Source organism: Rhinopithecus roxellana, chromosome 19 (genome assembly GCF_007565055.1).
Source record: "Rhinopithecus roxellana isolate Shanxi Qingling chromosome 19, ASM756505v1, whole genome shotgun sequence".
In the NCBI taxonomy this organism is placed as follows: domain Eukaryota; kingdom Metazoa; phylum Chordata; class Mammalia; order Primates; family Cercopithecidae; genus Rhinopithecus; species Rhinopithecus roxellana.
Genome location: NC_044567.1, coordinates 4,855,153 through 4,875,551, shown reverse-complemented (window position 1 = coordinate 4,875,551; position 20,399 = coordinate 4,855,153). Strand labels below are relative to the sequence as shown.

At 51.3% G+C, this 20,399-nt stretch overlaps 2 protein-coding genes and 1 long non-coding RNA gene across 6 annotated transcripts in view; 2 read left to right on the top strand and 1 right to left on the bottom strand.

Annotated features, from left to right (window-relative positions):
* Nucleotides 1-1,318: 1,318 nt before the first annotated feature.
* Nucleotides 1,319-7,197, top strand: PRR15L (proline rich 15 like). Of its 2 annotated transcripts, none has more exons than XM_010358255.2 (2): nt 1,319-1,545; nt 5,898-7,197. In XM_010358255.2, the coding sequence occupies exon 2, from the start codon at nt 5,927-5,929 to the stop codon at nt 6,236-6,238; it is 312 nt and encodes a 103-aa protein (XP_010356557.2). In that variant the 5' UTR covers nt 1,319-1,545; nt 5,898-5,926; the 3' UTR covers nt 6,239-7,197. The 2 variants fall into 2 exon arrangements, with proteins under 2 accessions (XP_010356557.2, XP_010356639.2); XM_010358337.2 differs by having other exon boundaries at nt 1,353-1,545; nt 5,895-7,197.
* A 2,969-nt stretch (nt 7,198-10,166) lies between these two features.
* On the bottom strand, nt 10,167-18,051 carry PNPO (pyridoxamine 5'-phosphate oxidase). Its single transcript, XM_010358159.2, has 7 exons — nt 17,763-18,051; nt 16,140-16,264; nt 14,581-14,680; nt 13,685-13,738; nt 13,308-13,436; nt 12,918-12,988; nt 10,167-12,696 (listed from the first exon to the last, which is right to left on the bottom strand). Exons 1-7 carry the CDS (start codon nt 17,898-17,900, stop codon nt 12,528-12,530), a joined length of 786 nt encoding a protein of 261 aa, XP_010356461.1. The 5' UTR covers nt 17,901-18,051; the 3' UTR covers nt 10,167-12,527.
* A 118-nt stretch (nt 18,052-18,169) lies between these two features.
* LOC104657990 overlaps nt 18,170-20,399 on the top strand; it is a 43,133-nt gene continuing 40,903 nt past the window's right edge. Inside the window, exon 1 of one of the 3 annotated variants that reach the window (XR_747370.2) lies at nt 18,170-18,238. This is a non-coding gene — a long non-coding RNA (uncharacterized LOC104657990). Of the gene's footprint in view, nt 18,239-18,870; nt 19,435-20,399 lie in introns of those variants that run through there. The other 2 variants (XR_004055050.1, XR_004055049.1) reach the window with 2 other exon arrangements.

Sequence of the window (20,399 nt, the reverse complement as noted above, 5' to 3'; positions counted from 1 at the left end):
TTTCTCTACCCCGTGCCTCACTCTGCCTGACACACCTCTGGTACATGGAGGAAGGTAGCTGGGGGGTGGATTGGGCACCTAAACTGGTAGCACTGGGCCCAGGAAGTGGCAGAGACACTGAGTATGCAGCAGACGTTTTCCACTCTCCAGAGATGCCCATCCGAGGGGAGAGAGAATGCCAGCGCAAACAGGACAGGCCACCTCCGGGTGGCTGCAAAACAACGCTCCCCAAGCACGGAGCCATCTGCAAGAGCAGCCCCGGCTGAGGGCTGCACACAGGCTTGGCCAATGGTGGGTTTGCAGGGGTAGTGAGACTGCAGATCAGTGAGGACAGTGGCCCCTGTGCGCACACACTCTACCCTTGTCCCCAACCGTGTGCCCATCCCCTGCTTTCTTGCCTTTCCTTCTCTTCCAGCCTCACTGGGGACCCATCTCTCCTTTCCTTGAGAACTTGCTCCAGGTTTTGCCAACTTCATAATACCCAGGAAGGCCTTTCAATAGGCTGCTGGACATCTGGGAGGAGTTGAAGCCAGTGGCACTTTGCTAATGAGGAGACTGTCACAGGTCTCTTTGAGAGTCTGATAAAAGTATCATCTATGCAGAAGAAGCAATGGCCCTCTGCCCACAAACACGGAATTCTGCATAAGATCTCAAGGGCCTTGAAGCCCACCTAAAAGCAAAGTGGGAGAGGAATGACGATGTTTGAGGTTGTGGTGGGTCTGGAGAGCCTGGCCCGAGGAGAGGCTGGTGCCCGCTTTTTTCTCCCTAGGAAGATTTTGAGGAGGGGCTCTTCAGGTCAGGAGGAAGCCACAGCCCCCAACCCAGTCCCCACTTTGTGGCTTCAGGCACGGGGAGGGACAGCCTGGGAACCGGTCTGCCAACCAGTTTAACCAGGGACTGGTTTCGACTCAGGGAGTTCAAAGGAAGCTGGGGTGCACCCTGTCCTACCCAGCCTGCCAATGGAAGCAGCAGCCCTTAACTCTTTCCTGGTTGTGCCCTGGGCAATATCCAGGTGGTGGTCCATACTGCAGAGGGGTCTGAGCCTCCTCAGAAGATGAAATGGATGGGGTGACCTTGGCTATAACTGGGGAGTGCAACCAGTTACCCAAGAGTGGGGAAACTGAGAGAGCCTCCTGTGCTCCCTGACCCCAGATCTCCCTTGGGATTCCCTCCTCCTGCGTGGCGGTCCCTGGAGGACCCTGGCTTCTGGGTGGATGCAGGGGCGCTGGGATTGGATTTCTGGCATGATGAATATTCATCAGCCTGAGCCAGCCTCTGCTTCTGTTTACTTAGCCGGGAGGGGCTGGGTTTCAGGTTCACCTTGACTCCAGGAGCTGCAGCAGAGCAGGTACCAGCTCCTGCACCTGTTTCTCTTGCACCTGACGTGCAGCTGCTCCTACCCACCTCTCCTGGCTGAGCCTTGCCTGATACAGCACCCCGGAGGCAACCCTTCCTCCCCGAGCCTCACCCTCCCAGGCAGCTCCTACACTCAACTGCTTCTCTAGGAAAGGTCTCACCTCCAGCCTGGAGCAGTCGAGATTACAGGTACAGGCAGGGGGGTGGTGGGTGGGGAAACCAAGGCACAGACTCCAGTCAGGGCACCCAGTTCTGCCTCCATGGCTGACAAGCCCAGCGGGAAAGAGGAACCCAGGCCTCTAACCTGGTCTCCACTCAGGACTCATCCCACTGCCTCTTGGAGTCAATCCAGGCCTCCAACAGAGCGACTGCTGAGTAGTTTTCTGTTAACTCTTGCTGAACTGGAGCCCACCCCTCTGACCCCCCAGTCTGGAGCATTTTTCCAGCTGTCTGGTAGGAACATCTCCCCATTCCTATCCAGGGTACCCCCGTCTCATCCTGCAGGCCCCCTAAGTGCCACTGGGGCCCTGCAGAGGGATCGGGGAGGGAGTTCTGGGTTTTGACTTACAACATATTAGCTGACTTGCTTCCCCTATCTGTCCCTCTGCCCCAGTCAATGGTTAACTTGACCTAGCTCAGGAGGGGCCTGGCTCAGTCTGGGCAAAGCCCTTCAGAGCAGCTCACCGAACCCAGCTGGGATGGAGGGGCCTGTCCTGGGACACCCATGTGCATGCTATAGCACTGGCCACCAAAGACCGGGGGTGGCAGACTGTGCCATGAGGCCCTTCATGGCCCCAAAGCTGTGCAAACAGCAGAGGTGAAGCTGGCATCCTCAGGGACTGATTTCCATCATCCCTGGATTGCAAGGCCCCAGGGCAAGGGCCCAGCCCTTAGCTTGGCCAGCTCAGGAACCTGCATGAGCGAACTGCAGGGCCCACCAGTGTGTCACCAAATGCTGGGTCTGTTTGAAGTCCCAAGCTACCTGCCCCTACTCCCCCAACCCCTTTCAGCCCTCTGTGATGAGGCACGGGCATGCGGTTGTAGAAATCTTGTTCTTTGCAACTTTGAGAATCTGGGAAGTTTGGATATCACATCACCTTTTTTGTTTGCTTGTTTTTAAAGCAAATCAGATTTTACACTATTTTTTATGATGACTATTTACAGGATCCTACAGCTGGGTTATTTTGTAGAACAAAGAATAGTCTGCTAATTTTTCTGTTTTGCAAACTCAGATTTCCATAAGTCCGGCTTGCCTAATGGGGCAAACACCTGCTTACTGGTACCCACATGTCCTCCTGGGCAGAACAGACAGGAAGGCCTGGCAAAAACAGTATTCTCTCTTTTTGTTGTTTGTTTGTTTTTTGAGACAGAGTCTCACTCTGTCACCCAGGCTGGAATGCAGTGGCATAATCTCAGCTCACTGCAACCTCTGCCTCCTGGGTTCAAGGGAATCTCGTGCCTCAGCCTACCAAGTAGTTGGGACTACAGGCACATGACACGACATCTGCCTAATTTTTTGTGTTTTTGTATTTTTAGTAGAGATGAGGTTTCCTCAAGTTGGTCAGGCTAGTCTTAAACTCCTGGCCTTAAAAAAATAAATAAATAAATAAATAAAATAAAATAAATAAACTCCTGGCCTTAAGCAATCCTCCTGCCTCAGCCTCCCAAAGTACTGGGATTATGGTTTGAGCCACTGCACCTGGCCTCTGGCAGAGTATTCTAGAGAGACCAGAGTGCAAGGCCAGAATGCAAGGGCATCAGAGCTGATGCTTTGATGGAGGCCCCAGGGCAGGGCACAAGGGCTGTTCCCATCTCTACAGTTTGCTGATAAGTTCCTCGTGATCTGTGGCTCCCTTTACGCCAAGGAGAGTTAAGCCCCAGGTTTGCCAACTTGAAATGCCTGTTAAAACAGGTGAATTTTAACGGGCACAGGCAGAAGCCCATTTCTCCCTGGAGCTAGAAAATCTGGTGGTTATGACAGTCTCGGGAGCTGGATCTTCTGTTCTTCCATTCCCCAAGTTCCTTGGTAGCCCCAAATGGGCAGTGGTGGGGCTGTGGGCCTCATTCCAGACAAGGCAGTGACTGGGGCATCCACAGGCCAAGCAACTGCTCTGTTCCTCCTTCTCTGCTCTCCCCCACCTCCTTCCAGAAACCCATTCTGGAACACTAAGTTCTGTACAAGGCTGTGCTAAGCCCAGGTGGGGCAAGCTGCCAAAGCAAACCTCTCAGGCTGTCCCTAGGTGCGCTCACCTCTCCAGGGTGCCCTGGAAGTATTTATCACGCCCCTCTCACTGCTCCTTCACTTTCTGAGCATGAGCTGCACAAGATCTCCCCTCAGCTTCTCTTGCTACTTGAGCCCAGTTAAAGGGACAGAGCTGGCAATGTGGGAGCTGCTTTCCAGACAGAGGTGTTGGAAGGAACCCACTGGCTGTGTGCTCTGAGGGAGGGGGTGGGGACATGGAGGATCAGGACACCAGAGCACGAGGGGTATGGATGCAGGCATTCAGCTCATTGTAAAGCCTAGGCCCACATCGTGCTCTCCTCTTTCCTAAATTTGATATGCCCCCCAACCCTTAAATAATCTATACTAATTAAGGAAATTCCAGAAATCAGAAAACTAGAGAAGAGAAATCCTCTACTCCTACACAAAGAAAGGCACTATTGGGCCGGGCACAGTGGCTCACGCCTGTAATCCCAGAACTTTGGGAGACCGAGGCAGGCGGATCACCTGAGGTCAGGAGTTTGAGACCAGCCTGACCAACATGGAGAAACCCCGTCTCTACTAAAAATACAAAATTAGCCAGGTGTGGTGGCGCATGCCTGTAATCCCAGCTACTTGGGAGGCTGAAGCAGGAGAATCGCTTGAACCTGGGAGGCGGAGGTTGTGGTGAGCCAAGATCATGCTATTTTACTCCAGCCTGGGCAACAGAGCAAGACTCTCTCAAAAAAAAAAAAAAAAAGTCACTATAAAAATGCAGTGAACACCCCTCCAGTTTTTAAAAGGAGGTGATACCCTCTATCTTTCTGGTGTACACTAGCTGCGCCTTCCTTCCTGGGAGCTTTCACAGCTGGCAGCTAGGCGTCCCGAGAACCAGACCACTGACCTCGCCAGTCATCACCGTTCCTCTACCTGTTCTGTCATTGATCTTCCTTCATCTAGCAGACTGTCATCTGCTTCTATCTTACATACCCCAGCTATCAATGATGTCCAGGCAACCTTCTCTCCCAGAAGTTCTGCTAGCTCAGACAGCACCTTTGTGGAAATTAGTCAAAGGTGAGGCCCCCAGGGAAGGGAGCTCCATGGCAGGGCACATGGCTTGTGAGTGGAGAAGCCTGGATTTCAGCCCCAAGCCCCGCCCTGAAAGGTACAACCCGTGATGACCATGTCTCCCTGTACTTCTGGGATCCTTCTAATTGCTTTCTGCCTTTTTAGCTCCCCTTCCAACTCCTGTCCTTGTGGAAGCTTGGTAGGGAAAGAGAACCATCCCTTAGTAATTATTCCCATTATCCTAAGTTTTACTTTGCAATGCATGGGTACCTCTGTGGGCAGGGATTAACAGTAGAGCTAAATACTAGAGCTGGATGGGATGGGTGAGGAGACTGAGGCCCAGAGAGGTGGTAGCTTGCCAGAGCCATGAGGCTCTGACTCCTGCCTTAGGAACAGCCCAGCAGCTACTTTAGCCTTGCTGGTCACCACTGGGAAGTTCAAATTGCTTGAAATGTCACCAATTATATTTAATTTTGTAATGAATTCCAAGCAAAATGCACAGGGCGCTTCTCTCCCTATGCTACCAGTCAATGGTCTTCCCACACCTGGCTGCAGGGTCTGGTGGTATAGTGGGAAGTTCGGGAAAAGCATCAAAGGCCTGGATGCTGTGTGACTCAGGCAAGCTGTCCACCTGCCTGTGGCCCTGAGGGGCCTGGCAGGAATTATCTCAAAGCTCCCGACAAACCTCCAGGGCAACGGTGTGTGCCTGTCCCACTGCCTCTCTGTCTGGCGGGTGACTTCCCTGTCTTGACCTTGACTTTGACTCTTTTCTTGTCTCACACTCTCCAAAAGCATTGTCACCCCCACTGATCTCAGTCTTGGGTTTATTCAGCCCTAGCTTAAATTCTTTCTTTAATTCTTCTTCTTCTTCTTCTTTTTTTTTCTTTAAGACAAGTCTCGCTCTGTCACCCAGGCTGGAGTGCAGTGGTGCGATCTCAGCTCACGGTAACCTCTGCCTCCCGGTTTCAAGTGGTTCTCCTTCCTCAGCCTCCCGAGTAGCTGGGATTACAGGTGTGTGCCACCACGCCCAGCTAATTTTCAGTAGAGACAGGATTTCACCACATTGGCCAGACTGGTCTTGAACTCCTGGCCTCAGGTGATCCACCTGCCTTGGCCTCCCAAAGTGCTGGGATTATAGGTGTGAGGAACCGTGCCCAGCCCTTTCTTTAATTCTTAAAACAGCCCATGATTAGGAGTCTAAAGCACACTGGTCCAAAGGCACCTACTCCCTTTTCCCACTGACCCCTTTGTCTCCCCGACCCTGCTCCAGCAGAAAGCCCCACCCTCGGCTTAGGGAGCGCCATGACGACTGAAATTGGTTGGTGGAAGCTGACTTTCCTCCGGAAAAAGAAATCCACTCCCAAGGTGCTGTATGAGATCCCTGACACCTATGCCCAAACAGAGGGAGGCGCAGAACCCTCAAGGCCTGACGCTGGAGGCCCCAACAGCGACTTTAACACCCGCCTGGAGAAGATCGTGGACAAGAGTACAAAGGGCAAGCACGTCAAAGTCTCCAACTCAGGACGCTTCAAGGAGAAGAATAAAGTGAGAGCCACGCTGGCAGAGAACCCTAACCTTTTTGATGATCACGAGGAAGGACGGTCATCAAAGTGAAGGGCTGAGGAGGGTGCTAACACCTCCTGGCTCCCTGCCATCAGCTAGATCTGAGACAGGACCTTGCCACGCTGGCCTCTTTGGCCATAGCTGAAGCTGTGGGGGTAGTTGATACCTGCTGGCAGGAAATGGCTGGTTTTTAGGTTTGTATTTATGTGCCTCCACTTTTGTAAGGCCTGGGAGATCCCAGGGTCCTCCCACCCTCCCCCCGACCACATACAAAGGCACTCTAGTTCAAGGGTGAAAACTCTCACCCAAGAGGAATAGCCCTCCTTGAAGCAATGGCAGGGCCAGCAAAGAGGTGGGCATGGCAGAGAATGGAGAGAGTGAGCCAGACAGACTTCACCTCATCACTAGACACAGGGTCAAGGTCAAGTTTGAACTGCTTCTCCCTTTACGTTCTCTACCCGTGACTACTCCCTGGACCAATCCTGAGGAGGGCACATTTTCCAGAAGCCACGTGATAGGGGCTGGTTTCTGTGGAGCCAGAGGCAGAGACACTGAACTTCAGCTCACCTCCTAACACCAGCAGTAAACTTCCTGGAACTTTGCCCTCAAGTGTGGAGGGGGCAGAGGACACTGGCACTCTGTTAGGGTGTTGCAGAAGACTAGATTGATGGTAGTTTGGCCTTTTGGTTCCTGTTTTGGCCATGACTTGTGCAGGTGGCAAGTCACACACCCTCGAAGGGAAGCTACACGGGCCAAATTGAGGGAGTGGATGGGGAATTTTCTCCTCTCCCTCCCTTACTGTAATAGTATTTAAGACGTATCAGCTCCAGAGATGAGTCCTGGAGCCTTGAATTTTGTTTAACAAACTAATTGTAGGTTTCTCTCTTTGTAATAACAATGCTGGAAAAGCAGAGAACCTCTTTTATGCTCATGTCTTGCATTTGTTGAGATGACTGTTTCTCACGCCTTTATCTTCCTTCATGTAAGTAAAGTGGACCTTTGTGCTCAAACTGTTCCTTTCAAGCTTCAGGAAGGGTTGCCAGGTGTGACAATATAGGAACTGGGTCACTAATTTTTACCATCAAACTAGCCTTAGTATGGGGATGGGGTGCAGAGGGAGCTAGTTACACCTCAGTGGTCGGTTCTCTCCGGTTAACAGAGAGGCCATCAGGTGCTCTGAGAGAGTAGGGCAGACCTTTGGTGATTGACCCCAAAGTTTCAGTGGTTTGGTTTGGGATTAAGATTCAAACTTTGGCTCTCCCCCTTAGTAGCTGGGTGACCTTGGGAACATTTGCTTGAACTCTGAGCCTGGGTTCCCTCTTCTGTAAAAGGGGACTGAAATAATACCTATCACATAGGGAGTGTCAGTATTAAGTAGCCTATGAGAGGCCCCATAGTAAGCACTCAGTTTAATACTGGCTTCCTTCCCCCTTACTTTATAAGGAACTCTACCATACCCTACAGCTTTGGTTTAAGAAAAAGGAGAAGGTGGGTATGGTGGCTCAGGCCTGTAATCCTAGCACTTTGGGAGGCTGAGGTGGGAGGACTGCTTGAGCCCAGGAGTTTGGACTAGCCTAGGCAACATAGTGAGACCCCATGTCTAAAAAAAGAAACCAACTACCAAACAAAAAGGAGCTGACTGTGCTGGCACATGCCTATAGTCCTATCTACCTGGGAGGCTGAGGTGGGAGGATTGCTTGAGTCCAGGAGTTCAAGACTACAGTGAGCTATGATTGTAGCACTGCACTACAACCTGGGTGACAGAACTAGATCTTATCTCGAGAGAAAAAAAATTCTTTTAATAAATAAGAAAGAGAGGCCAGGTGCGGTGGCTCATGCCTGTAATCCCAGCACTTTGGGAGGCTGAGGTGGGTGGATCACCTGAGGTTGGGAGTTCAAGACCAGCCTGGCCAACATGGAGAAACCCCATCTCTACTAAAAATACTCTACTAAAAATACAAAATTAGCCAAGCGTGGTGGTGCATGCCTGTAATCCCAGCTACTTGGGAGGCTGAGGCAGGAGAATCGCTTGAACCCGGGAGGCTGAGGTTGTGGTGACCCGAGATCGCGCCATTGCACTCCAGCCTGGGCAACAAGAGCGCAACTCCATCTCAAAAATAAATAAATATGCCGGGCACAGTGGCTCATGCCTGTAATCCCAGTACTTTGGGAGGCCGAGGTGGGTGGATCACGAGGTCAGGTGATGGAGACCATCCTGGCTAACACAGTGAAACCCAGTCTCTACAAAAATACAAAAAAATTAGCCAGGCGTGGTGGTGGGTGCCTGTAGTCCCAGCTACTAGGGAGGCTGAGGCAGGAGAATGGTGTGAACCTGGGAGGCGGAGCTTGCAGTGAGCCGAGATCGTATCACTGCACTCCTGCCTGGGCGACAGAGTGAGACTCTGTCTCAAAAAATAAATAAATAAGAAGAGAAAGCTATCATCTTATGAGGTTAGGTCCAGCTCTTTCTGAAGCCATAAGAGCTGGGAATTAAAAAAACGTTGGCGAAATCTCTGGAGCTCGTGGTAGAAACACAGGGAGAGACCAAGGTGGCCACTAAACAATGTGGTCCTATAGCTTCCAGATCAGCTCCTGGCAGGCTGCTGGGCCACCCCACCCAGGAGCTGTTGCTCAGGGAATTTATTACTGAAACAAACAGACCTATACAAGGGAGCCTTTGTTAGGTGCCTCACCCAGGCCAGAGGGACCTCAAATGATGAGTAAGGGAGACCAGGAGCTGGAGGGATGGAAGGCAGGCTCGGGGTGCTGCCTTTTCCAAGGCCTCTTTCCACTACCCATTCCCACTACACAGAACTTTCTAGGGTCTCACCAACTACTCAATCCATGAGGCCTCCACAGAGGAGCTCAGACTTTCCCCACAGCGCAGGCCTGCGGTAAATAGCTAACTAACATTTATAGGGTGCTTACGGCAGACGGCCCTTACAACAAGTTCTCCCTAAGCTTGTTCATTTAATCCTATCATCGCCTGAGACAGATACTGTCATTATCCCCATTTTTCAGACAAGTTGGCTGAGGCTTAGAGGTTAAATCACTCACCCCCGGGGGCCAGGCACTGGCAGTGGTACAGCTGGGACTGAAGCCAGAGCTGGCTTGTACATGTGACCACTGTCCCACACAGCCACCTTCCACTCTTGATTCTCATCTGCTACGGGAACAGGAAACTGAAGCTCGGAACAAAGAAAAGCACAGACATCTTCTGCGGAAGGGGAATTTGGGAGGGAAGGGAGCAACGTCTGGGTCTTAGGATCCTGGGAGGTGAGCATCATTCGAGGGAACCGGACAAACTCTGGAAGCAGTTGGATAAAGCCAACTAGTTTTGAAGCTGAGTGTCCCTTAAGACCCTAGACTACAGGCATCTCCCACATCCGCCCATTCTAGGTTTCCCTGAGGTGGGAGATAAGGATGGGCCCTGGGCCACCAACCTAAGGCTCTAGATAATACTGGCACTGTACTGCCAGCTCCTCCAGTATCACCATTGCCCCTCTGGGTTAGAGTATCCACAGCCCCTCTGCCCCTTGCATGCTGACCCCGGCTCCATCTTCTAGGTAAAGTCCACCTATGTTTCTAAGCTGGGGTACCAGATGGATATGGGGTAGGTACTAGAAGCCAAAGGGAGATCTGGCTGCCCAGGGAAGCAGAGTGAGGCAGCTGCAAGTTTTCATGAGAACAGGGGAGGAGGAGGAACCGAGAGCGCAAATATGTGCGGGAACCGGGAGAGGCTACGGGTTATCGACCACAGTTTCACTGGGACGCGACCCAAGCGGATGAAGAGGGAGGCAGGGGAGGCCGGCTAGAAGTGGCTTTCACTGCCCGGAAGGGGCCGACACTGGGAGGAGGGCTCCCCCTGCTGGACGTACTGCCTACACGGTGGGGAGAAGTGAGGGGGCAGGAAAGTCGCTTAAATTCCCCAAGTCCCCGCCTTGGGGGTTGAGAGAGACCAGGCCGGGTTGAACATCAATAAAATGCACGGCTGACAGGCTTTTATTACAGACTGGGGGCAGTAATGGCTGGACAGAGAACAGAAAAGGAACATCTGAGACCAGGCTCAAAGCTGGGGGGATACACAACCTCCAATAATACAAGGTGGGTGCAGCACTTCTAGACACACACACAGACACACATACACGTACTCATAAATGGCACAGCCTACAGTACAAGAAAAAGGGCAAGGTAGGTAAGGGCACCCGACACCCTCCTGCCTGCACGGGGCCAAGGGTTAATGTGCCTTCCTGCACGCAGGCTTAAGGGGGATAAACAAGGAGAGGGCTGCCCTTGGAAGAGCCCTGCGGATAATAGTGACTGAGGCACAGGTCCATGCAGGGGAAGGAAGCACAGTTCACAGAGTGGCAAGCTCAATGCCAGCCAGTGCAAGCAACAGTCAGTTCTCTGATCCTGGCTTAGTCACAGCAAATATTTACCCGGCCTGGCTCCTCTCCATAGCCAGCAGGTTGCTTGCTCATCCAGTCTGTCCCTGGTCAGCGGGCTTGTGCTCAACGAGAATAAACACAGTTCAGCACAGGACTCAGCTGAGGGTCACTAAAGGATCACAGACTGTGAGGGTGGGAGGTCATGGTTTAGAGGTTGAGTCTAGTGCAGCTGGTCACCTGGGATCTAGTGAAAATGCAGGGTCAGATTCAGTGGGTCTGGAGTCTGAATCTCTAAGGGGCTGCCAAGTGATGCGGATGCTCCTGGCTTGTGGACCACACTGTATAGCAAAGCTCTAGACCAGGAGGTCTCAACCTTGGCTGCACAGAATTCTCTGGGGAGCTTTTAAATTTCCCAATGCCCAGGCTGCACTCATATCTTGGCAGAGACAGAGTTTTGCCATGCTGGCCAGGCTGGTTCAATCATCTCTGAGGGTAGGACCCAGGCATCAGGGTTTTTAAAGCTCCCCAGGTAATCCCAGTGTGGGCGAAAAGCCAATGATCTAGGAATTATCAGCAGAGGTGGGGAGTAAGGAAAGCAGATATGTGAATAGTCTGAAAAACATAATCTCTATAATAATCATTTAATTTTTCTTTTTGGAAAATGTATGTATATATACACACAATTTCCATAAACAAACATAGATAGTAAAGCTGATTAAAATCTTCCTGTCCGATTGGTACCAGCACATGAAGCTCTTCTACAAAATCCCTGACTGACTGGGAATAAAATTTCCTAGTGACAGCCCACTCCTTCTTAGGCAGGTCTGACTGTTTGAAATCTCTCCCAATATTGAGATGAAACCTGCTTCCCTGTAACTTCCCTGTAACTCTACGGGTCCCTTGGAGCCACAGAGAAGGCAGCAATCAGTAGGGGAAGTGCTATAAAAATATACTATCATAGCTGGGCACGGTGGCTCATGTTTGTAATCCCAGCACTTCGGGAGGCTGAGGTGGATCATAAGGTCAAGAGATGGAGACCATCCTGGCCAACATGGTGAAACCCCGTCTCTACTAAAAATACAAAAATTAGCTGGGTGTGGTGGCGTGTGCCTGTAGTCCCAGCTACTCAGGAGGCTGAGGCAGGAGAATTGCTTGAATCCGGGAGGCAGAGGCTGCAGTGAGCCAAGATCACGCCACTGCACTCCAGCCTGGGCGACAGAGTGAGGCTCCGTCTAAAAAAAAAAAAATCCTATCCATAAATGAGTTAAGTTGTAACCAACAGAAATATATTCTAGCTAGATTAAGTTAAAAAAAAAAAAAAGAGAGAGAGAGAGAGAGGCTTTACAGATAGTGGGGTGTTTCAAGGCAGGGGGAGGAACTGCACGGCCCAGACCTGGGAGGGAGGGATCCCGGGAGTTGCAACAGCAGCCAGCAGAGGCTGTTGGTTCCTGTTGTTTCCTGGCTGCCATGAATGACTTGGCTTCAATGACTCCCAAGGTTCTGGATCCCTCTAGTTCAAATTTCAAATTATTGACAAAACAATCTGATTGGCCACGTTGGCTCAGGTGAATATGCTGGCACTAAGCTTTGGCCAGTATGACTCACATGGTAACAGACAGGGCTGCTGGGGCCCTCCCTGTCACCAGAAACAGAGTCACACTGGTTGCTACCCTTAGAGGGAGCTATCCTAATCAATCATAGGCAGGGTCAAAAACATAATTATGGAATGATTTTCCATTTGTGATTCTCTACGTCACCATTACACTCCACTTGACCAGCTAACTGAAAACCAACTGAGTACAAAGAACTTAGAGCATGAGCTCTGAAGAGTCCTGAATATAAAGGGTAGGGAGGGAAATGGGTTGAGTTTAGAAAGAAGGGCCTGAGTCCCAATCCCACACCCTCTCTTGACACCTAGCCCTAGCTCCACTCTGGCCCAGCAGGTCCCAGAGTTAAGGTGCAAGTCTCTCATAGAGCCAGTCTTCCTCCCCGTGGTGGGTCATGGGTCCCAAAGGGGAATCTCCTGTGGGTAGGCCCCGCCGAAAGACTATCCGGTCATGCAGGCGGTTGGTTTGACCTTGCCAGAACTCCATCACCTGAGGGTACAGGACATAGCCACCCCTATAAGGAGAAGCAGAGGTTTCAGTGTTCTGTGGATTTTCCTAGCCAGGTCACTCTCCCACCCTCACCCCTCATCCCCAGGGCCTCTTGAAGGAAGTTGCTGGGATGCATCTGATGAGGGTGGCCAGGGAGGAGGAGATCTGTGATTCCCCAGGCAGGTGGCTTCAAGTAAACACAGGGGCCTGGTGTCCCTTTCTAGATGACTACCAGATGTCACTCACCAGGATTTTGGCTTGGGCACCTCTTGATCCTGGTAGAGCTGTTCCAGTTCCTCATTTTTCTTTCTCAGATACTGTCCAGGGGAAGGAGTTAGAAGAAGGGCCAGGCCCAGTCAATGATTCATTAACAAGAACTTCCTGGGGATATGTGCTGGGGACATTGGTGAGCAGAGCAGACTGGCCTTTGCCTTCCAGGAGCACACAGTCAACGGGATGGCCAGATGGACAGAGGGGGCCTATTTTCCCTCTCCCTACCCCTATTTCCCTTCTTACTGTCCTTTTCACTGTTTTCACTGGGCTGGAGAGAGAGGAACCTGGCATCTCCTGGGGACAGCTTCTGGGGATAAGCCAAAGCCTCCACCACCTGGAGGACTACAGCGGAGCCCCACTCACCTCGCGATCAGGGATCACAGAACTCTGGTGGCTGACCACAGCCCCAATCTGACTGCTCTTGGGGCGGGAGTGGAAGTAGCACTCAGCCTCCTCCTCGGGCAGCTTCTTCACAGGGCCTTCCACACGCACCTGCTCAAGGATGGCTCTGGGTGAATGGCGTTCAATGCCACCTGCCCTCCCTACCAGCACAGGCCCTGTTCCTCTCTGTTCTATCGGCTGTCCCACCACTCTTGGCTCCAGCTAACTGAGGGCTATTTTAGAGGCAGAGTGCCCAGCTGGGATGTTTGCCCAGTCTGGGGACCTTCACTAGACTTAGCCATAAACTCAGGCCCTGCCAACCCAGCCCATCCCAGCCTGTCCTAGGAAAATTCACTCACCTGACGGTTAAGTGGCTCCCAGTAGAAGACAAGGGAAGCAAAGGGATTAGAGTCCTAGAAGTAAAAGAAAATCCACAGCCAGCCATCAGGATAGGGAGAGGAGGCCTCCGGCATCCAGGGAAAAGGCAGGAGAGCTGTAGTGTGCAGGCCCACAGCAGATGCATCCACTGTATGAGCTCATTTAAATCCTCAAAAGTAGGCCTATTGTCACAGATACAGAGACAGGCTAAGTCACATGCCCAAGTTCCTGCAGTAAGTGGTGGAGCTAAGTTTAAGCCAGTCAGACTCCAAAGTGAGACTGGGTGATTTCTCTCACCCACAGATTTGCGAGTCTTGAGAAATGCATGTTTGGCTGGCATGGACTCAGGGAGGTTTACTCACTTTGGATTCATTCATTGAATGCACACGAAGTGCTTATTCTGGGTTTGACAACAGGAGACATGTGGGGGATACAGCAGAGATAAAACATAGCATCCTCCACTCCTGCAGAGCTTACTGTTCAGCAGAGGAGATAAATATCAGTCACATAATCACCCAAGTAAAAGCTTAGTTACAAACTGAAGAAAATGATAAAAAGGAAAGTTGCAAGTTATAATGGCAGCAAACAACATGAGGGGCTGAGTCTGAGTCGGAGTCAAGGAAGGCCTTCCTGAGGAGGTAACATGTGGGCTGAGATCTGAAGGAACAGGTGATGGCTGATGGGGTGAGGCTGGTTAGAAAGTGCATTCATTCATTTATGGCAAAGAGCACAGCAAGTGCCAAGGCCTCATGGCAGGAGGGCACCTGCACATAGAGAGCAAGTAGACTGAGGGGTGGGGTGGCATAAGAAGGTGACTGAAGAGGAAAGGGCCAAATCCTGCAGGCCCTGGGAAAGATTACCAGCTCTTTTCACATACCAGCTCTTTTCCTTTTCGACTCTCGAAGTTAGTGAAGAAGCGGAAGCCATCTTTCCCAAAGCCCTTCAGTAGCAACATGCGAGCAGAGGGTTTTCCATCTCTAGGAGCAAACAGCAGAGCACTGTGGTCAGAGCCTGCTTCAATGTTCTGGCTATAGTCCCTCTCCCCAAAAGATGTCTCAGCACCCCCTCCAGCTGTACCTCCTTTACTGGGCTGTTAGGCTGGGGCCCCCTCCCATGTGCTCCTGGGGGTTTGTCCTAGAGGTATGACACCACAGCCTAGGGCCCTGTTATGGACTGAAGAGTGTCACCCAAAACCCCTGTGTTAAAGCCTTAAACCCCAATGTGACTGTATTTGGAGAAGGGACCTTATGGAGGTAATTAAGGTTAAATAACAAGGTCATAGGGGTGGGGCCCTAATCCAATAGGACTGGTGTCACTGTAAGAGAAGAGGAACTTCAGAACCACCTCCCTTGCGCCCTACAACACACACAGGAAAGGCAGTATGAGGACATGGCGAAAAGCAGCTGTCTGCAAACCCCAAGCAGAAGCCTCACCAGAAACCACCCCTGATGGCACCTTGATCTTGGACTTCCAGCCACCAGAACTATAAGGAAATAAACTCCTGTGGTTTAAGCTATCCAGTCTACAGTATTTTGTTAAGACATCCCTAGCTAACTCATAAGACCCTAAGGGCAGGGACTAACAATAATGCAATCATCCAATGCTTCGGGATCACAGTGGTGCTACGAGATCAGCTCCTCTGCTCAGAGCTCTGGGAAATATCCACTCGCACAGTACAAGAGCGCTGGCTTCAGGGCCTTACACTTTAGCAAGGAGAATTGAATAATAGGCTAATACAAGTGATGTCTCAAAGGGCATATGACTGTCAAAGGAATGATATAGTCAAGTACTGTGCTAGATTTCGAGACAGAGACAGAGCTTCACCAGAAGTAGCTCCTGAATGGCAGACGAGGCTTGGGTAGATGGGGAGATGAGGGAGGCAAGGAGTTGCTTGTGGATGTATCAAGGGCAGAGATGAACAAGGTACTGCATTTTTTTTTTTTTTTTTTTGAGACGGAGTCTCACGTTCTGTCCCCCAGGCTGCAGTGCAGTGGCACGATCTTGGCTCACTGCAACCTCCACCTCCTGGGTTCACGCCATTCTTCTGCCTCAGCCTCCTGAGTAGCTGGGACTACCCACCCGGCTAATTTTTTGTATTTTCAGTAGAGACGGGGTTTCACCGTGTTAGCCAGGATGGTCTTGATCTCCTGACCTCATGATCCACCTGCCTCGGCCTCCGAAAGTGCTGGGATTACAGGCATGAGCCACCGCGCCCAGTCTAAGGCATTGCATTTTTATCACTGAAATGTAATTTTGTGGTCTGGTCTTTGGTTTATAGGTAAGGACACAGGCCCAGAGAGGACAAGTATCTCATCTAAAGCCACACAGCACATTAATAACAGAGCTGGAACCATAAAGTTGGCATCCAGAGTTGAGAGCTTCATAAGCTTCCTAGTTCATGTATCCACCCAAAGAGGGGCCCACGGCCATGCCCACCTGGTACAGGTAGCCAGACACATGGCATTTGCTTCCCCTATGTCAGGACACTGAACAGCCTCCTCAAACCAGGCAGCAAACTGTTTCACTGGGTCAAGGGAGGTCAGATGAGTCTCCTCAAATGCCTAGGAAGGGAGATTTATTCCATTTAATAAACATATATAGTGCTTACTAAGTACCTGGCACTGTTCTAATCATTTTTCAAATATCAACTCATTTAGTCCTCATGACAATGACCTTAAAATAAAAAATAGTATGCAGTAAGAAGAATCTGTGCCCCATTTTACAGGTAAGGAAACAGGCATAAAAAGGTCAGACAACTTGCTGTCCCAGAGCTAGTGATGGATAAATCAGGGTTTTCATGTCATGGGTACCAAAACTGTCTGTGCATCAGAATCACCTGGGGAGCATTTAAAAAACTTTCTGGACTCCACCCCCATAATTTCTCATTCAGCAGGTCTGAGGCTTAATCAAAAACTGCATTTTTATTTACTTATTTATTTATTTTTTTTAGACAGGGTCTCACTCTGTCACCTAGGCTGGAGTGCGGTGGTGTGATCTTGGCTCACTGCAGCCTCAACTTCCCAAGCTCAAGTGATCTTCCAACCTCATCTTCCCAAGTAGCTGGAATTACAGGCATGCTCCAATATGCTCGACTAATTTTATTTTTTTCTAGAGACAGGGTCTCACTATGTTGCCCAGGCTGGAAAAACTGCATTTTAAATAAGCATTTCTAGAAATGACCACATGCAACCAGATTTGGCAACCAGGGCCCTGGACCCCAACTCCTGAAAGGTTCTCTTGGTTCCCCTCCTGAGGAGGGAAAAGGAAAAGAACTTCCCAGTGGTCAGCAGAAAGTACTGAAGGCAGTAAGCTAAGAGCTTTCTCCTCTCCTCCTCCCTGAGCTAGTCCCCTTCCCCCATATTCCACTTACTTTTTTGTCAAACAGTTTGTAAGCTGTTTATCACTGTACCCACCCAAAGAGGGGCCCATGACGATGCCCACCTGGCACCAGGAGGTTTGGGGGTCACCCAAACCTCCTTGCCCCAGGGGGTGGCCCCAGAAGCCCTGAGAGGCTGGTTCCTCCTACTCCCCTCCCCCTAGTAGATGACTCCGAGGACCGCTCTTCCCGCGCCCTTGAGGGAGGCCCAGCACTGTCCTGACATCCATCACATGAAACCCTGATTCATCCATCACTAGCTGTGGGACTGAGCAAGTTATCTGACCTTGCTACCTGTCGAGTAGCAGGGTTCTAAGCACTTTACAAACATTTAAGACCATAACATCCCCGTGAGGCAGGTACTATCACTTCCCAGATGAGGAAACTGAGGCCCAGAGACACTAAGGATTCCAGCCCAGGCAGGCTCCAAATTTCGAGCTCTTACCCATTACGAAAGGCTGCCTTTTGAACCCATTTTCATTTGCGTTTCCCCGGAACTCCTCCCCCAGTGGGATGTCTTTGAAGCCCCCTTTTCCCACTGAGGGTGACCCCCAAACCTCCTTGCCCCACCAGGTGGCCCCAGAAGCCCCGAGGGGCTCCTCCTACTCCCCGCCCCGCTGTAGATGACTCCGGGGACCCCTTTTCCCCCGCCCCTGCAGGAGGCCTGGCCCTGGCGGCGGCACCTCTCGGTCCCCGCGGTAACTCTTGCGCATGGGTCCCAGGTCCATGGAAGCACTGCGACCACAGAGGTGACGGAGGTAGCCTGGCCACTCGGCAGGTCGCCCGAACGTCGCTGTGACGCCCCGCAGCCGGCACGTCATGGGGGCCGCCGGCCACGTGACCTGGCTGTGGCCCGGCGCTGGGTTCCTTTGAGTTCGGAACCAATTTCTCACCCTGGACTTCTACCCGGGGAAGGAAGGATTTGCTAGTCGCCCAACCAAGCTAACAGGTCCTAAATCCTCGGAGCCAATGAGTTTCCAGGATCGGAGGAGGGAGACAGACACGGAGAGGTCATTGGTTGGAGCTTTTCTGTAGCAAGGCCAATTAGAGCGAGAACAGAGAAACCCAGCGACCAATGGGTAGCGCTTTTGGGGGCGGGAGCAGAGAGACAAGGAAATGCTGTCACCGCCGTTAACACGCACGTGGAGGTTGGTTAAAGGTATAGGAGGATCTCCTGCAGCTCAGGCGGGGTGTAGGATGTGTCCCGGGGGCTTGAGGGGAGTAGTCAGTATTAAGTGGCTGGCCCATAGTTGTGCCTGTAGGCGAGCTTAGGGCAGGAAGTACCCCTTGGGAAGGGAGACTAGTGGAATGGGAAAAGAAAAATGGAAAATGGAATTAGGGGCCAGACTCTGAGGCAAGGTGATGGGGACACATAGAGAAAAGGGTAATATGGTTGTGGGGAGGAATTAGGGCATGAGAGTGGGAGAGGTTGAAATGACTTGTGGACCATGCCCCGAGTGGGGAGGTGCAGTGGGGTTAGGAAGAGACGGTGAGGTGAGAAGGAAGATGGCTTTGGGAAGGTCCCAAAGGAAATTTGGGACCAAGGTATCCCAGACCAGAGTGGTTTTCCTCTTCTAGTTTTGTTTTTGTTTTTTGTTTTGTTTTGTTTGAGACGGAGACTAGCTCTGTCGCTCAGTTTGGAGTGCAGTGGCGCGATCTCAACTCACTGCAACTTCCACCTCCCGGGTTCAAGCAATTCTCTGCCTCAGCCTCCCGGTTAGCTGGGATTACAGGCGCCTGCCACCACACCTGGCTAATTTTTGTATTTTTAGTAGAGATGGGGATTCACCATGTTGGCCAGGCTAGTCTTAAACTCCTGATCTTAGGTGATCCACCTGCCTCGGCCCCCAAAGTGCTGGGATTATAGGCGTGAGCTACCGCACCCGCCACCTCTTCTAGTTTTAAACCCCCTCCCTCCAACCTCATTTATCTAAGCAAGGGTCAGAGCATTTTGCTCCCTTTGCTCATGGTTTCCCCTGCAACGGTGCATTGGAGTTCATAGGAGCCAGTGACCTGGTAGATGGCGAGGCTGCCAATGTCCCATCTCTCCAGGGCCTCCCCCATCTTTGTCGAGCTTCCCTTTTTCCACATTTTGCCCTTGCTAGGTAGTAGGAGTCTAGCCCCTAGGTCAATGCAAGTAATTGCCAAGTTAGAGTACACGGAGCAGGTGGCTGTGAATAGCCCTTCCAGGCTGTGGATGCAAGGCTGAAAAATGGGAAACCCACTCGTGCCCAGTCCAATTCTGACCTGGCTGGGGCAGCCTTGGGTCGAGACCTCTCTGTAGCCCTGCTTTCCACCAGCATCAGGAAGGGGAACTGCAAGAACCATCTAGGCAGGCACCGAGGACTGTGCCAGGTAAGGGGAACTTCCTGGCCTGGCCAGGTGTCTGCATTACAGCTGAGCTTCATGAAGCCCTACATTAGATACCTGTCATCCTTTATGTGTACATAGCTTGAGCCAGATAGAATCTGGAAGACAATTTTGCTGCAAAATAATAATACATGTCTCAAAACTTAATGATATTGGTCTATGGATTCGCCACTGGTTGAATTTTTTTGTGCTGCCATCATTTTGCTCCATCAGCATAACTGAGAGGAAGTTGACTAGATTTACTTTCCTGTTGAAGTTATCTTTCTTTCTTTCTTTCTTTTTTTGAGACAGAGTCTTGCTGTGTCGCCCAGGCTGGAGTGCAGTGGTGTGATCTTGGCTCACTGCAAGCTCTGTCTCCCAGGTTCACGCCATTCTCCTGCCTCAGCATCCCGAGTAGCTGGGACTACAGGCGCCTGCCACCACGCCCGGCTAATTTTTTGTATTTTTTGTATTTTTTTTTTTTGAGACAGAGTCTCGCTCTGTCGCCCAGGCTGGAGTTCAGTGGCCCGATCTCAGCTCACTGCAAGCTCCGCCTCCTGGGTTTATGCCATTCTCCTGCCTCAGCCTCCCGAGTAGCTGGGACTACAGGCGCCCGCCACCTCGCCTGGCTAGTTTTTTGTATTTTTTAGTAGAGATGGGGTTTCACCGTGTTAGCCAGGATGGTCTCGATCTCCTGACCTCGTGATCCGCCCGTCTGGGCCTCCCAAAGTGCTGGGATTACAGGCTTGAGCCACCGCGCCCGGCCAATTTTTTGTGTTTTTAGTAGAGACGCGGTTTCACCACGTTAGCCATGATGGTCTCAATCTCCTGACCTTGTGATCCACCCGCCTCAGCCTCCCAAAGTGCTGGGATTACAAGCATGAGCCACCATACCCAGACGAAGTTGTCTTTCTATATAAGAACATTGCTGTACTCCCGCCCTCCTAAGCCCCTGCAGTTGAACCTGTGTA

Excerpts from the sequence above, each read along its gene's own strand:
- PRR15L (XM_010358255.2), top strand. The coding sequence starts at position 5,927 with ATGACGACTGAAATTGGTTGGTGGAAGCTGACTTTCCTCCGGAAAAAG.
- PNPO (XM_010358159.2), bottom strand. The coding sequence starts at position 17,900 with ATGACGTGCCGGCTGCGGGGCGTCACAGCGACGTTCGGGCGACCTGCC. Across the intron at positions 13,739-14,580 it reads GTCGAAAAGGAAAAGAGCTG|GACTCTAATCCCTTTGCTTC; the intron begins GTATGTGAAAAG and ends TTTTACTTCTAG. Across the intron at positions 12,989-13,307 it reads CTGTGATCCCTGATCGCGAG|TATCTGAGAAAGAAAAATGA; the intron begins GTGAGTGGGGCT and ends TCCCCTGGACAG.